This window comes from Planococcus citri, chromosome 1 (assembly GCF_950023065.1).
Source record: "Planococcus citri chromosome 1, ihPlaCitr1.1, whole genome shotgun sequence".
NCBI lineage: Eukaryota > Metazoa > Arthropoda > Insecta > Hemiptera > Pseudococcidae > Planococcus > Planococcus citri.
In genome coordinates, this window is record NC_088677.1 from 52218386 (window position 1) to 52236146 (window position 17761).

The 17761-nt window shown below is 34.6% G+C and overlaps 1 protein-coding gene across 1 annotated transcript in view; it reads right to left on the reverse strand.

Annotated features, from left to right (window-relative positions):
* nrv3 (nervana 3) overlaps nucleotides 1-17649 on the reverse strand; it is a 63682-nt gene extending 46033 nt beyond the window's left edge. The window contains exon 1 of the mRNA XM_065346015.1: nucleotides 17071-17649. Coding sequence (XP_065202087.1) covers nucleotides 17071-17197 — 127 coding nt within the window. The 5' untranslated portion in view covers nucleotides 17198-17649. The remainder of the gene's footprint in view (nucleotides 1-17070) is intronic.
* Between the last annotated feature and the right edge of the window lie 112 nt (nucleotides 17650-17761).

A 17761-nucleotide genomic window follows, 5' to 3' on the forward strand; every position in this document is an offset into this window, starting at 1 on the left:
TTCTATTTGCAGTTCATTATGTAACTGATTGTTTCGGAGGAACCATGGTGTGTTTGTAATGATATGCAAAACTTTGTTTTATATAATTTTGTAGCTTATGTATGTTAGTTTTTGAAGCTGCTATCCATTGGCGCTGCATATGTGAATGAGCTACAGATGAGACTTTTGTAAAGAAGTAGACTATAAGATGTAGACAATCTGGAACAACGATTCAGTAAGGGGTAAAGTTTACATAGTTTGAGGTAGGCATCACATGATTTGAGAACGATATGGTTCTTGAGAGATAGTTTCTGGTCCCAGTGTACGCCGAGATATTTAACTGTTGATGATTCCATGTGTACCATATGTAGTGTTATCGATTAAGATTTCTGGAGTCAGTGAGATTTTGCAAAGTGTGAAGATTTTTGTTTCACTTTTAAGAGGATTTAGCTTAAGTTTCCAGCGTTCAAACCATGGTTCCAATTCATTGATACCAGCTTGAAGTTGATTACAAGCAATTAGAAGATCATTACTTTGGCTGAGTAAACGCCGTAAACACGTATCATCAGCAAACATTGCTATTTCATTATCAGCTGGTTTAGGAATTAGCAGTATAAGATGAACAATGTTGGACTTAATGGTACACCTTGGCTGATTCCTCGAAGTGAAGAGCTTTCATCCTCAATTTGAACATAAAATTTCCTATTTTGAAGGAAGGAAGAAATGATTTTACCTACATAGAAAGGTGGGTGTTTTGATTGTAACTAATTTGTGAATTAAACTGCAATGCCATACAGAGTTGAAGGCCTTTTTGATGTCTATAAAAGCTGAAGTTGTGAATTGCTTCTTTTCATAGCCGTTGTTAATAAGTTGTACTGTTTGATGCAACTGATGAACTGTGCTCATTTTATTATGAAAACCATACTGAAAAGATGGCAAAATCTGTTCCTTTTTCAGAAAGTCCAAAAGACGTTTACAAATGATTTTTTCAAGGATTTTGGATAGAGAAGAGAGAAGACTGATAGGTCTATAATCATTAAAGATACTATTATTAAATATGCACTATTTCTAGTTCATAGAAAAATATCCAATGCATAAAAAATTAAAAATTCCAGCTCTACTGATGACATTGGTGTAGGTGGACGCTGAATCTCAAATAAGTACCTACTATCGTTTGGAACTGAGTCTTGTGGGCCAAGCATACTTACGTGGTACTTCATTTCCCTACATCTAATTTCTTCAACTCAACTATTATCTCCCATTCTTCTCCTATTCTTGCTAGGACTGTTTTATTGGTCACAAAGTCCTTCCACAAGATCATAGTAGCCTTCAGTAACACCATCTTTCAAAGGCTATGATTTTCTTTTCATAATCTGCACTCGTGGTCCATGTTACATGAGAATACATACATTCCAACTGCCCATACATAACAGAGCACATAACCCTTCTTATGTGGCTTTTAGGTCCATTATTCAATTTCCTGCCCTCTGCGTGAGTTGTTGAATGCAGTTCAAGTCATACTAATTTGTGTCTATGATTTCTTTGAGATCTCTGTCATCATTGTTGATTAGAGCTCCTACGTATATATCGGAATTCACTCACATTTTCTATTTCTTGTGACCCAAGTTTTGATTCTACTGTTTTGTCTTCATTCTTCAGAATAACTTTTGTTTTGCCTGCATTTATTCTCATTCCATATTTCAGTCCTGCTCTGTTTACTTGATCCAACATTTTTTGCATCTGGGCTTTGTCTCAGCAATTACTATGAGCTTTGATGTCTGCATAAGGTATCTTATTTATTCTTTTGCCATTAATTTTCAGTCCCATATCAGAAAAACAATCAGATTTTTTTTCGTGTTTTGTAAAAGTCCAACATTTTAATGTTAGAAAGTCAACAAGATTTTCTCCCCAAGTTTTTAAAGGTCTGATATAATGTAAGAAACTCAATAGGACGGGGGAGGCGAGGGTGGGATTCAAATTTTTTGTGGGGCACTTTTAATTCAAGTAATTCATTTCATGGCCAGCTAAAATATTCAATTAAATTTCTTCTGAAATACGAGGCACTTAGATAAATGTAGGTTGCTTCTGTCCCTTTTCCAATATTTTTTTCAACGGTTCTCAAAAAAGACATTTTAAGGCATAGAAGAATTCTTACTCGCAAAAATGAAAACCAATAGACAGAATTGGAATAGTTTTTATTTTTTATTCGCCCTTTTTTTTAAAGATTACTTATCTATATTTTTAAATTACTTTTTATTAATACGAGTATTATTTTCCTTCATTTATTTACCTACCTATTTTTACTTATTTTTTATGTTTCAGCTGTCTTGCATTAATAAGTAAACTGATTCCATGAATTCAGTCAAAACCTAAAGAAGCATGTAGCTCATTACAGATCACTGTTTTTTTTCAAATTTCAATAGAATAAGTTTCATACTCGTAAATCACTTCCAAAAAAAAAAAACTGATGAATATTTAATTTATGATACTTCAAATCCGAACACTAATATTTTCCTTCTTTTTCTACAACATGCAATTACCTTGATACGAAAATTGATTCCAAAACCTTTGACATTGCTTCGTAGAAAACCACACGGTAGAACTGATCAATATAAAAATTCCTAACAGTTGAAAATTAATTCGCCATATCTAGTCTCGTGTGGTATATCACAAATGTGTATGATCAAATGCATAATTACTCGTAGGTAGGTACTTCAAAAGTTAAAACCTAATACGAGTACTCTGTGCATCTAATTTTCAAAATAGCCTGCAGATTTTTGTAGGTAGGTAGAGGTATCTAGTTTTGTACATTTACATATGTGACGATGAGTAAGTGAAATTGAGGTATAGGTATAGGACTATAGGTAGTCGTTTAAACTCTGCGTACTTGCATCGTGTATATATAATTCATCGAGTTAAACTCGTCGGATAAGGTGGTTAATTAATTGGTTGAACGGGTAAGTAATACACAGGTACTTGAAACCTTAGCAATGTTAACACCACTTTCGATGGAAAAGAAAAAGGCGACCGAATAGACAACTTATTCAACTTTGCAACGAGCCTTTTGCAAAGCGTACGACTCGAAGGCAGGTAGGTACGAGTATGTTTGTATTAACGCGAACAAGAGGTGGTGAATGAGAAGGAGCCGAGGAGGTGTCGGGGCACGACGACATGGACACAGCACAGCACACAACACACACACAGTAAAATGAAAATCCGGCTCAGTGTTTCGCAGCATATCCCATCCGCACACTCGGTAAACTTTTTTCATTTACTAAATGTTAAACATGTTTAAAGATTTACACTACGGAAGGGAATATATTTGTATTTTGTAAAAGTTGGCAGAAAAGTGTACTTAAAAACTATATAGGCGACATCCAGTATACATACTATACACGGAACATTTTAAGCATTTGCAATTCAAACTCGATTTAACATTCTGTTGTTGGGGTTTCGATTTATTTTTCACCGACTTGGCGACCCCGGCCCCGATATATGCGGCATTCCAGAGAAGGGGGGTTTTAGATTTGCACATGCAAATGTACGAGTATAATGATCCGTTGTTAACTCCGAATAAACTTCGTTCATTTGCCACGAATGCTCTTTTTTCTCTCCGTCTCAATTATACTCGAAACATACGCGGGAGATGATTTTATACTAGAGTACAGTAGAAGTGGGACCGATAAATGTAATTTGGGATTTAGTCGGAAATTCTTTTCTCTTTTTTTTTTTTTTTTTTTGAAGTCAACGTGATGAATATTGACTTGACACCAAATATCTACCTACTAGCTGCTTATTATATGTAAGTCGTAAAAAATTCGAATCAATAATTTTATCTCGCATTGGCCTGTCTGTCTCCTTCATTTTTACTAAAAAGCAATCTGTCACAATGAACTAGAAGAAATATTCCCAACATGTAATTTAATCTTCAGTTTACTCACTTTCTTCCTCGTTCAAAACGGATTTCGTTTCAGACTGAAAATATTTGAGAAAGAATCCCATCGCGAGCTGTAATTCTGAGTGGCCTTCATCGCATGAAAAGTGACCTAAAATCAATATTCCCTGGGATTCTGTTCATCTTGGAGAAAAATTTTCAACGATGAGATGAAAATTTCAGTCATTAAATTGAGTGCAGGAAAAACACTTTTTAATGGAATTTTTCAGTTTATTAATGTAGGTACTAGGTAGTGTATTTGTTTTACTTTTTACCTTTCTTCCTTTCATCAGCTTAACACTAACGAGTGGAAAATTTCCAAAAAGGAGAAAAAAATGAGGTTTCTTTCCAAAAATAATGTAGCAGGTGGATTGCGAAAAAGAAATCGGAGAATTTTGACCAAATTCTGCGGAGACCTTCATTTTGATTTCAAAGACACGTGGAGAAAAATTAGTTTCAGAGGTTGCACTGGAAGGAAGATGTGCGTCTTCACTCTTCAAAGAGGACGTATTAGGGTCATTCCACGTCAATTGGACCAAAAAGTGGTAGGTGGGTTTGGCGATTTTTTTGAAATTTTTCCTGTGGAAAGACCTTCCGAAGGGATGACCAATGGCGCAAATCGCAACCCTCTGGCCCATTTTTAAAGGCAGCCAGGGGGTGTCAAAGTTTGCAGTGAACCTAGAATATCATCCATTTCAGCAGTGGGTTACTCGATAACCGCGATACCTACCAAAATGGAACTTTTTCTCATAGTTAGGGGTTTTGAAAGGCTTTCTGGTGATATCATAAAAATCAGTGTTGCCACTTTTTTTCGTACAAAAAATTAGCTCAAAAAGTTTCGAAACGTAGTTTTCATGTCGTTCCGACTCTCAAAAATTCTGAAAAAAATATATTATGGACAACTGTTAATGCTGAACAACATATTTTGAAATTGGGATGGTAACTTGTTGCAAAGTCGATTTAAAAAAATGCAAAGTTTGCGAAAAAATGCGATTTTTTGATTTAAAACATGAAAAAAGTTTTATTGGTAAAGTTGACCCATTTGACCCCTATTTTTACATATCTGTTGAAAAAGTTGAAAAAACTCCTTTCACTCAATAAAATAAACTCATCACAAAAAAATCAAAATTCGAAAAAATTCAATTTTCAATTTCAAACACCAAAAAAAGTTTAAATTTATTCAGTTGTCTTATTTTGACCACTTTCTGACGTATTTCATGAAAAAGTTGATACAAATCACACTCACAGCAAAAAAATTAAAATTTGCTCATTTTTTGAATTTTTTCGAATTTTGATTTTTTTGTGATGAGTTAATTTCACCGAGTGAAGGGGTTTTTTCAAATTTTTCAGCAGATATGTAAAAATATGGGTCAAATGGGTCAACTTTACCGATCAAAACTTTTTTTCATGTTTTAAATAACAAAATCGCATTTTTTCGCAAAGTTAAAATTTTTTAAAATCGGCTTTGCAACAAGTTACCATCCCAATTTCAAAATATGTTGTTCAGCATTAACAGTTGTCCATAATATATTTTTTTCAGAATTTTTGAGAGTCGGAACGACATGAAAACTATGTTTTGAAACTTTTTGAGCTAATTTTTTGTACGAAAAAAAGTGGAAACACTGATTTTCATGATATCACCAAAAAGCCTTTCAAAACCCCTAACTATGAGAAAAAGTTCCATTTTTGTAGGTATCGCGGTTATCGAGTAATTTACTGCTGAAATGGATGATATTCTAGGTTCACTAAAAACTTTGACACCCCCTGGCTGCCGCTAAAAATGGGCTGGAAGGCTGCGATTTGCGCCATTGGTCATCCCTTCGGAAGGTCTTTCCACAGGAAAAATTTCAAAAAAATCGCCAAACCCACCTACCACTTCTTGGTCCAATTGACGTGGAATGACCCATTTTCAAAAAAATCATCCCAATTTGTTTTGGGAAAAAATGTACCAGTTCCAAAAGATGTGGCTGAAAATTTTCAAATCGCCCATTTTTGGGTAAATTCGTGTTTTAAAAAATTGTTCCTCTAAAATACAAATTTTTTAAACCTGGGGAAATATTTTGGAACGCATTGGTGCCAACTTTCCCGAAGATATTGTCAAGTTTTTGGCTATTTTTCTCAATTTTTTGAAATTGAAAATGATGACCAAAAAATTGGCACCACTGCGTTTCAAAATATTACCCCAGTTTCAGGGTTGTGGTGGGAGGATTGGCTGGAAAAAGTTTTGAAGATGGTTTCATGTACTCAAAACTAACCCTCTGTATGAGTTTCATCCACTTCGGCGAGAGTGCGAATTTCACTATCTTGCCTTTAAAGATCAATTTTTTAATTAAATTCTCAAATAAAACTAATGATTTCTCATTAAACAAGTGTAGCTGAAGATTTGTAAACGCCAAACAAATAATACAATGGAGCAAAAAGAAGGCCAACAGATTCAATTTTTAGGTACCTTTAATTTCGATTTAACGAAACACATCTGGGCCTATGCTTAGAAATATTTTTACTATTTTCCATCAAATTTTCCTGTCGATATCATAAATTGTGCTTCTCATGCTTAAAAGTAGGTACCTACCTATGTAACGTACCTTAAAACCAGTGCACACAAAACAAAAAGCAAATTAATTGCATGAAAAAACATTCGGTTCGTTAATAAAAGGTGGGAAAAAAATGTTTAAAAGATTTCCAGCTCTCTTAGTTATTCGCTCATGTTTTCAAATTAATTATCTTTTCGCGTCGGTTATCCATCTCTTTTAATTTATAATTTTTTTTTTCAAGCACAAAAGAATTAATTCTTTCTTTCTAAACGCAGGTAGGTAGATAGGTAGGTAGGTAGGTGGGTGGGTAGGTAGATAGCTGAATGCATTCGCGAATACGAATTTTAAGCATAAAAACATTTAATACCAACAAAGAATTTTTTCAGTCGTTATATTTTAGATTTCGTGTATGTGTTCTCATTTCGCCCTCCTCCTCACTCGCTCGTAAAAAGTTGTTAAAACGGTAAAAAGCATTATGTATATGCCGTGTTGGTAATTATACTCGGGAAATTATATAATAAAGGGTTTGTAGTTTCATGTATCTGTACGAATCTACGTCTATTGATATGAATTTCCATTAACTTACTGAAATGTCCCTTTGTCGCTCGTATATTCGTTACATAAAACTACGAGTATATAGTTAGTCGGGTCAGAGGAAAGGAAAATAAAGGAAATCAACAGTAAAGGATGGCTTGTCAAATATTGCATTTTCTGCTTCCAACTGCTACGATTGGTGAATTAATTATGAATTCATGGAATTTTCATCGTCTTTGTTTACCATTCGCATTCGATAACATCGTACAAATTTTGGGGACAGTGGTTCGAGAAGAAAATAAGTATACAAAGGTATTATTTAGAATACATCTAGATATATTTTTTCTCTTTTTAAAAAAAAAAAATGAGGTCCGATTAAAAGTGCTAGTAGGTTTTTTTTGGTATGTATCATTTTTCAAGATTCTTCATTGATGAAAAATTGAATCCTGTACTTCAACAATATGTATAGACTCATGTCCGGTTGCATTTGAATTAAACCTCGTATATTACAACGAAGCCTTTGAATAAATAAATGCAGAAATATCAAAGCAAGTACCTATATGTAATTTTTCTATTACGAGTAGGTAATAGATAATGGTCAATGAAATTTTCATTCACCTGTATTTACGAGGAACTTCTAAAACTGCTGTAGACTGATATGAATATATTTTGCCCAGCTTTATGCACTGTTATTCGTAAACTTTTTTGTTTCGAAGTTTATCGTATGCATTTTTATAGTTTCGGAATAAATTTTCATAGTTTCTAATGTGAAATGTGATGCTAAAATAATATCATCGCGAGACACATGCACATGTGCCGGTGTGAGCTTTGTGGTATTAGGTATACCTCTTTTTTTTCAATACGTAGGTCTAGGTACGAGACACGAGTACATATTATTATAAAGATTCAGAATTGAAAATTCAATTTTATCTCACGCTTTCTTTCATCACTCTCGTAATTATACATTTGGTTCCAATTAGGTATCCATCTTTGTCGACGTTGCATTGCATAGTGGTACTTACACAATTGTTCAATAAAAAGAGGGCTACCTTTGGGGGAAAAGTTGACACATACGAGGTGCGGCTATTAAAAAACGAGACAGGGTGCGCCTCATGGCCCCCTTGAAGGGGGGAGAGAAACTGAATACACCGTTAGGTAGCTGGAAGTCTCTACTATTCCAGTACAAAAATTCGTTTTCCTCCCTTTAGTAGTTTTTTTTCTGTAGCGGTTTGAAACGAACGCGTTTTCAACCTCGTGCCGAAAATCATAAATTGACAAAATACACAAGCAAAGAGACTTCTAGCTACCTAACGGTGTATTCAGTTTCTCTCTCCCCTTCAAGGGGGCCATGAGGCGCGCCCTGTCTCGTTTTTTAATAGCCGCACCTCGTATTATTGCAATGAGGTTATTTCTAATAAATACAGATAGATAAGTATAAAAACACTAACCACACACCATAAACGTTTACCTATACTGAGATTCATCAAAATGATTCCATTCTAAAAATTTCAACATTTTTGGGCAGGCACTACATTCTTTCGAAATTTTTTTTCTAACAAAGTCCGTAAAAATATTGAAAAAAATATGTAAATACCGAAAATCCATCAGCCATCACATGAAATTCGAAAGTATAGTACTTACAGTTTATTCAAAAATTAGAACTCTAGCACAATAAGAGGAAAAGAAGCGAGGAAGTTTGCATTTTTAATGACCTTGAAAAAAATTGTGACATTCTTCTGCTCCTCTAAATGCTGTTAGGGGCTGAAATGTGGCATTTTCAATTTCAGGATACCTGGACCTACACATAGACCTACCATGGATGTGCCTTTTGACCTTTCCAGCTTCGAGAGACACGTATGTACATATTTTCGCATCTTTGCATCACCTGAGCACCTTCCCAAGCATAATATATATTCGGAGTATCTTTTTGGAGTAGGACTTTTCAATCACCCTTTATTTTTTTCAGCTACCTACAAAAAAAATGGGCTTTTGTACTTTTTGGTAATTTTCAATTTTTATGTCCTTTGATAAGATAATGCAAGAAACAGCATTATCTAATTTTTACCAAAGGTAAACTCATTTTGAGATATGTATAGAACCAGTACCATATACGCAGCTCTCTTTATTATTTTATACGAACAGCGCGTGAATTTTAAAGTTGAAAGTTTTATTTTGAAAATTATTACATATAATTTTCGAAATCCAAATTATTGACCAATGTTTTTGACCCAGATTTTCAAAATGAACAAAAAATATTCTCCTACAAAATAGTCTACATATTTATAAAATTGGAAGCGTTACGGGCTCATAAAGTTTCAAGGTTGAGCTAATTTGAAATTTCAATAACTTTTTGCTTCTATCTCGTTCAATTTCAAAGATAGGCAATTACTTACAATGATATTTTTTTATAGGTACATTATACGTGAAATACTTTTAAACAATTTGAATAAGTTATTTGGGATTTTTGGGGAAGAGGAATTGAAATATTTAAAAGCTCAAAAGTCACAGCAACAATGCTTGAAAAAATTAAAAAGTGCCTAACCTTACCTATAAAGAACTTTTTTGTCGTTTTTCGTTTTTAAAATTTTGAGCGACATGGCCAAAAGACTCGGAAGTGTTGATTTTTTAAATTCTCAAATGTCTTAAATGGATAACAATCAATTGCATCGTTGATCTTGTTAGTTATGTACCTATGAATAGAATGGCTCTTATTTATATGTACCTGTGACATTTTTCTGTGTGCCTTTTCTCCCAAGTTTTGGTTTTTATAAACATAAAATTCCCCGAAAATTTTAATCCTCCAACCAAAAATTAAGTTGTGGCCGGATACCACAACAATTTATGCAAAAATTTGTCGTTTCTTCTCACATATATTAAGTCTTCAAAGTTGAAAAAATACCCCCCCCCCCTCCCAATGAACCGGCCAAAAATATTTAAAAGTTTTTCATTTCTGGTAAGAATTCTCCTAAATAAGCCTCTTTAAAAGAAAATTCCCCATGCCTCTAAAACAATATTGGTCCCTCGTACCTACGAAGCCCTCTTAACCTAAAAAAATTAAAAATTAAAATTGAAGTGAAAAAAAATTTTGAAAATTGTTAATTTCTGCTCAAAACTCTTTTCACGTTTTTTCCTACTGTGGTGGCTCCATGTCCATACTGTATGTAGAATCGCCACTGTTTGGGAGACTAGGGGAGATTTTTACAAAGTCAATATTTCTGAAAAATCAAATGTGAAATCTCACATGTTGAAAAAAATCTTACAATTTTCATAAATTAATTGTGGATTATGTAGGCAAATGTATAGAAATTTGTTCAAAAAATTGAATAGTTACAAGTTACGTATTTTCTAGGGTTTTCCAATTTTGAAATTTTCAAGAATACGTACAAAAAATTTATAGTTTGTAACATTGCTGAAAATATTTTTAAAATTTTGTAAGAATATAGTCTACCTATGACACTACTCTGGATCTTTAGTCAATTCATACTGACTCAATTTTCATCCATTCATTTAAGAAACTAGTATCAAATTCCAATAGGTCCTTCATGAGGGGAAAAAATCATTTCTGGATAATTCCCAGCGATGGTTTCACTCGAGAGTGCACGTCTACGTGTATTTTTCATTATTAATTAAAAACTTTTCCATTTTTTTCCATCTCGGTGTAATTTTTTTTGCTCGAATAAGGCACTCGACTCGTTTAGTTGGAGAAAAATATTAAATTTTTCTACCGAAAGTACAACTTTACCCCATCAAGTAAGTACCTACTTTCTCGTAGATAATACAATTACGAGAGAATTTCGTTGCACTTTTTAAACATCGTCATTCTCGTGCTCGTCGTCGTCGACGTTTTTTTATTCTCAATCAAATTACACCAAAAGGTTTTGCACTCGGCGAATATTTTACGAAAACGTTAACGGGTTTGAACATTAATTATCCGCATTTTTTTTCGTCCGGATCGACTTTATCAATTAACTCAAGTAAAGTAGCTTTTAAATTGATAGGAGAGTATCGCCGGCATACCGGCCAAAAGTTTCGGAGTAAAGAGAGGTATAAGCTGGCGTACGTTTTTGTATATTAAACACAAAGATACTTGAAGTACACCAGAGACTTATTCATCCGTCGGTTGACCTGATCCTAATTATGGCAAAAGTTCAAAAATATCCTACAATTTAGACTACATGAAATTACACGAAATAAACGTGAACGGATGCTACAAATATTCCACGTTTTGCGGAGATCCCAGTCGTAAATAGTACATTCCAGTTTACTGGGTTTTATTAAAGCAAAGGGTATTCGAAATGGGGAAAAAAACTCGTCGGTATTGATTTTTTTTCTCCAGCCGTACGTACCATGAATTCAGCACGTTTTTCACTTGAAAATTACTCTCTTTTCTCGTTGTTTTTTTTCGCCACGTCGTCGTGTACTCGTCGCGCGAATATTATAGTCTACATATAAATGCGTGTTATATCTCTCGCCTTTAAACTGGCAGAACGACCAGTAATGGCGTTGTTAATGTTTCACATCCGAGTATATTTTTTCCATTTCGAGTAAAGGAACTGAAGGAAGACAGTAAATTGAATGTAAAGAACACCTTGAATGAGATTGAGAAAAAAGATCAATTTTTAAATTCTCAAAGTCAATGCCGCCTCTTTCAATTTTTCTCAAATTTGAGATGTACCTGATACTTACAAACGTGCATCTAATAAAACAGCTTGAGGAAGTCATGTGCGAGTATTTTAGGCTCGAAAAAATGTGGGACAGGCGGGTAGACAGATTGGAATAAATGTTAACCTTTAAGTGCGAGCATGGGGACTTGGAGAGAGCATGATGAGGGAATCCCCGCCTTCGGAGACGATTCCGATATTTCCTGAAAGGGGGCCACAATACTTCCCGGAATTTTATGAGGGGTTCGAAATTTTATTACAACATTTAGAGTCACCGTTCACTCCTGTTTATGGAGGTTGCATACCCCACCCCATAAAACGGAGATTCCCTCACCATGCTTGCTAATAAGGGTTAACCCAGACGTACGTACGAGTACGACTACCTATCAACATTAATTTTACGAATTTTGGCGAATTTTCAAAAATTTACGCGTAAAACAGAAGTCATATTATCGTGAACATATAAAATCAAGATACGAGTAGGTACTTCAACGAACGTTCACGGACACTCGCTGGCCGCTCCCCTTCATTGGTTACTTATTATACAATATTTTCGTAAGCAACATAGTAGGTAACGTCACAACGCAAATCGTTTATTTGAGTAATTTTTTAAACATTTCATCTATTTTTATTCAAGCTTCAACATAAATTGCAAATATAGTACCTATTATTACAAAATAGGATGAAGAAAAATTCAATCCTACTACAAAAAAAAATACATATGTATCTAAATCATAAAAAAATAATGAAAATCTTGATCAGCCTACTTTATATTCATCGGTATTTTATTATTTAGAAAAAAAATCAAAAATTTTCGTTTATTTTTCAAATTTTTTGTTCAATTTATTTTAAATGGTCAAGATGCAATGTAACAGATAGAAAAGGAGTCACTGTTTGGCAACATGGTAGAAATGATTGTGGCACTTTGCCTTGACGTGTCATGGTTGAATCACCTTCAGCTAAAATTATTACTTACTTCTTCGATTTTGAAAAAATTGCCAAAGGTGTACGAACGTACGTACCTACTTGATAAAAATACATCAGTGAGTAAATTCATTTTCTCACCAACGTGGTCTTGAAAAATTTGATCGAACTCAAATTTTCTGAGTAAAAGTCAAATATTTAAATTACTTTAAGTTTTCAAGTTTTTTTTTCTTTTAACTAAGTATCTATAATCGAAGGGAAAATGTGATCGAAAACAAAAGCGTTGACATTTTGAATCTGCCTGCAGTTTCGTCTCAAAGTCGTTTTTTTTCTACTGAAGTCCCTGTTCGTTGAACCAAAAACTACCTATTTCAAACATTTTATGAGTAAAAATTTTCACTGTTCGATGTATTGAAGATCCAATAGGTACATACATAGGTATAATTCTATCAATTTTCATTTCTCCAGAAAAAACCGGAAGAGTAGATACATTTCGATCTGAAAGGTTCACAGACATCTCAAATTCAAAACGTTAAATCCTCTTATAAGAGAAAGAGGCACCGTTTCAAAATTCAATAATACCTACGGAGAACATGAAATAATATTAAAAAATCTACCGCTCTAATTTCAATTAGTATGTAGTAAGTACTTGCAAGACTGATTACGAGGGGTCGGGAGATATCTAATCAACAAGCTACCAAAATCAGAATGGCTGAATAACGAGTTGGTGATAATAACGAAAAAAAATTGTAATGGGATATAATTTTATACATTGTTATTGGCAATTTAGGTATCAGTTATTTTTTGTTCCTTCCTGTTTTTTATCTCACACTCATCCGGAGATTTTGTAAAAAAAAAACTATCCAATATATTTGCTTCAACATTTGCTTGAAATTTACAAAATTTCATCAAAATTGAACAATGTACTTGTTAGCACTGGATAGGTAAAGTTTGAAATTTGTCTAATATTATAGGTAAAAAGGGAGGAAAGTAAAGGTGGAAACCAAGCTTATATGTAGTTCAGTGGCAAACTGTAAGTAAGGGACATATTATGATGAAGATTTGAAATTTGGAATGATGAACAAGGACACCAAAAGAAAATTTTTAAGCCCGGGAGGCAATCTTCAAGCCCCATTGGAGGGGAATGGGGTGATTTAGGGGAGGGTTCAACCTTCCATTTTTCCAAATGGGGCTGACGGGGCGATATTGGTGTCAATCCCACATGATCGAACCCCGCTGAGTTCAAAAATACCATTACTTTCAAAATCTGAGGAAGAGGCATGCCTCAAATTTGAGATTTTCTGAGTAAAGTTTTTGCATTTTTCTCAAAAATACCCCGAAATTACAGTTTTTTCACCCTAGACGACACGCTGATCTTCCATCGACATTTTTATGGTCATTTTCGGATTCTGCAGGTCAATTACAATGCGAATGGACCATTATTACTATCGCAAACCTCTACCCTGCGTGTACAGAGGAGTCTAAATGTGCACCGGATACAATCAGCCGGAGAAGGTTCTAATGTCGATTTTCGAATACTACAAAGCAAATGCCATCGAATAAGACTCGGAGGTACTTTTTACACCCCTCCTGGGAGATAGTAGAGGGGGTCAAATTTGACCCTTATCTTGCTTATGTTGAATCAATTTTAGAAATGTAATCAACGTAAGTACACATTTTCTTACTACCGAGATAATGATGTTTGTATCAATGTTTTTTGTACCGTCGAACCCAAATTTGCAATCATTTTTTCGATACCAAGGGGGAGGGGGTGAGACCATATGGGGGAGTAGGTCTATTTTTCACAAAAAATCGACATATATATCGAAATGTAGGTTTTCAAGGACGCTGATTTCAGAAATGCTATCAGTTTTTCATTTTGGTCGAAGCTAAGGGGATGATACTGCATTCGAGGGGTGGGGGATGAAATTTTTCACAAAATATCGACTTGTATATCGAAATGTAGGTTTTCTAGGATGCTGATTTCAGAAATTCTATCGATTTTTCATTTGGGTTGAACCCAAAAGGGTGATACAGCATTTGAGAGATCACTTCTCAGCTCACATTAAAAGACGATTGTTTTTCATCTTTGTGAGAAAATTGAAAAAGTTTATTTACCTATTAAAGTTGTGTTTGAACCTTGAAAATTGAATATGATGAAGTTGATTTCTCTAACGATGAGTTCATAACTACTTCTGATCAACCTCAATCGAAGTTAGGTCAATTTCTAACTATTTCCGGTTTCTTTTTTCAGTAGGTACCTAATTTCATAATAAGTAATTATTCATTTAAAAATTTAGTAAACAAATAAATGAAATTCATTTTCCAAAAAATTACTTATTTAAAATATGTCGTATATTTGAGAGGCTAGTTTTTAAAAAATGATTGTTTTACTTTCCAATTTCAAAAGTGCTTCCTGCAGCTGAATTTACTTAAGAGATAGCTTTTAATTTTATTGCTAATAACTATTCAAATATTTCCAATTCCATTTTCCGTCTGCAGAGAAAATTTAGTAGATAAACAATAGGTGAGCCAGGTAGTTATTGTCACACAGTTTCGATTACCTTCTTACAAAACTCTCTCTCAAGAAGTCAAGATACCGATTGACCTTGGAGTATAACTTTTAGCATGGATTTGAAGAGAACTAGTAAATAAGAAATTCAACACCAGAAAATGGAATTTGAACTGCTCGAATTTGAACTTTTGGGGTGAAGGCTGATGCTGCAGAGAAGTTTGAAGAGCCATCATTCGAAAATTTGGAAAATCACGTCGAAGAGAAATTTTTATTTGCTTTGAAACAAAGAAATTTTCGAAAAGGGATCTCAATACTCTACCGGAACGTAAGCTTCTAAGTTTGACAGAAATTCAAAAAAAATGGCTTTTTGATGATTGATAATTTATAGATGCAGAGTTTAAATATTGGCTTCCTTCGAAGAAACCTAACTAGGACTTTTACGAGATGAAGGACCTGTTAGATATAGGTACCTTAATCATTCGATTCATTCAAAATTTAACTGCGGGTTTCTCTTCTTTCTATAAGGTCAAAAAACATCGATTATAGGAATCGATGAAAATAAAGAGACAACAAACTACATTCGATATTTAAAATCAAAAGAACGGCTAGACTTCGATGAAAAGGTCATTTTTATGGGTACCTAACCTTAAACTGTTGAAGGTGTTACTGAAAATTCAATCAAGAAAGAACCGTGATGAAAAAGCATTGTAACGAATTCATGTGCCACTGGTTCATACGTATCAAAATTGATCAAATGTGCAATTTCGCATCATATACCTTAGTGTGTACCATCGATTCGATTACAAGCCATTGAAAACATCGACGTGAGAGATGAATTTCATGTAAAACGTAAAATTTTTAAAAATTCGACCTAATAACGAACACGTGATGCTACAAAGCGTGTCTAATTAGAGCAATATAATCATCGATACACTATACAAAAAGAAATATGTATCTACGTTAGAATAGTTTGCACTAGATAATTATCGATGCACATATCGTTACGTAACGTGTAAGTAATTACGAGGACAAAAAGCAGCGAGGTATTGTTCGAGAAAATTTAAAAATTTTGCAATCGCGGTTATAAAACGACTTCGAAATCGATCAATTTAAATTGGTCATTTATTAAAAACAATGCGGAGCTTTACAAAATGGTAAATTTATTTCACGCTCGATAATTAACTCGAAATCGAAATGTATTAAACCGAACCGACAATCATTTTCAGGCAAATTATTCGATAAAAAACCTCAACTGGCAGCTTCCAAAGTAAAACTTATTTCGTAAAAGCATAGTAAACTGAACATCGAACACTTATCCCATTCTCGTTCGGTTCGCAAGTAGGTATCAGGAAGAAATAAAAAAAAGGGGGGAAACTTCTTGGGGAATATTTTAACCGTCGTGGTCTCCGGTGTCGTCGGCGGTGGCGGTATAAAGGTGGAGATGGAGATGTAGGTGGAGGTGAAAAAAAGCTAATGAATTTTAAAACACGCCGCAGGAAGGTTGCAAATCGATATAAACGGTTTCGAAACGAGATGAAAAAATTTGAAGGTGAACCCCCAATTCTCCTGCCATTCGTATCACGTCCAATTTAATACACGGTAAGGCAACTCGAATATTCTCGTGAATGCCGGTAATGAACATCTTGAGAATTGAGAGAGGCTGCCTCAAGTACCCAGAGATTTAGCAGAAACGGAACACATCGCCGATGCGATATCGTACGTGTAGGTACTTTTGAAAAAAGGAGAAACCCCGCTCGAACGAATCGATGACGTGCCGGAGGTGTTTTCTTTTTTTCAAGTTTACTTCAAAGGCATCCATCCGCTGATAGAACCGGCGAAATGGGGCCTTAGAGATACCGAAGGGGGCCGAACACCACGGGAGCTGTGTATGTGCTCCTCATCTGTACACTGTGTACCCAGTATAAGTATAGGATATACTTAAGAGGTAAGAGAAAAAATAAAAGTCAAAATTGAATAAAATATACGTACCCCAACTACCGGCTGTCCGTCCCATGAATTCTTTCGTTTCGGGATTCCATATAAATGTCATGCATTGCTCTCCTTTGCCGAGTTTCGGTGGTGGCGAGTAAAACTCTTCCTTATCTTTTTTATCCATTTTAAATAATATTAATTTACGATATAAAGGCGGTGATACGCGATTAACAAGGTAGCGGATTTATATTAATTAATCGATTAATTAATAATTAGGTATATTATAAAAAAGAACACACACGCGGAGAGGATCTGGCGTTCGCCGGTAATCGCGCCCCCTTTACACACGAATTTTCACTGAAAAATACAACCGTCAGGGGAGCGTTACTCACAGACTGTGCCTTTATCTGGGTCACAGGACATACATAAGGCGACGAAGAAAAAACTATACGCTACAGCACGAAACACCTCATCACAGTAAACACGATATCGACTCCGAACAGGAGCTTTCTCGAAGTCTCTCCTTTCATACCAGGGGTAGAAATCTCGGTATAGAATGCGCAATGCGCAACTGGCACCTCCCAAGTTCCTCTATCTACGGGTCCTGGACAACGGAGGAATCGATAAGTCCCGCGCTAGTGATTTCCAAACTGAGCCGGAGCTTTATACTTAATAATTTCACCTTGAGGATTGATTTATTTAAATTATTTTTATTTTTTCACCGTGATCGCATCTCAAAAGTGTCTCT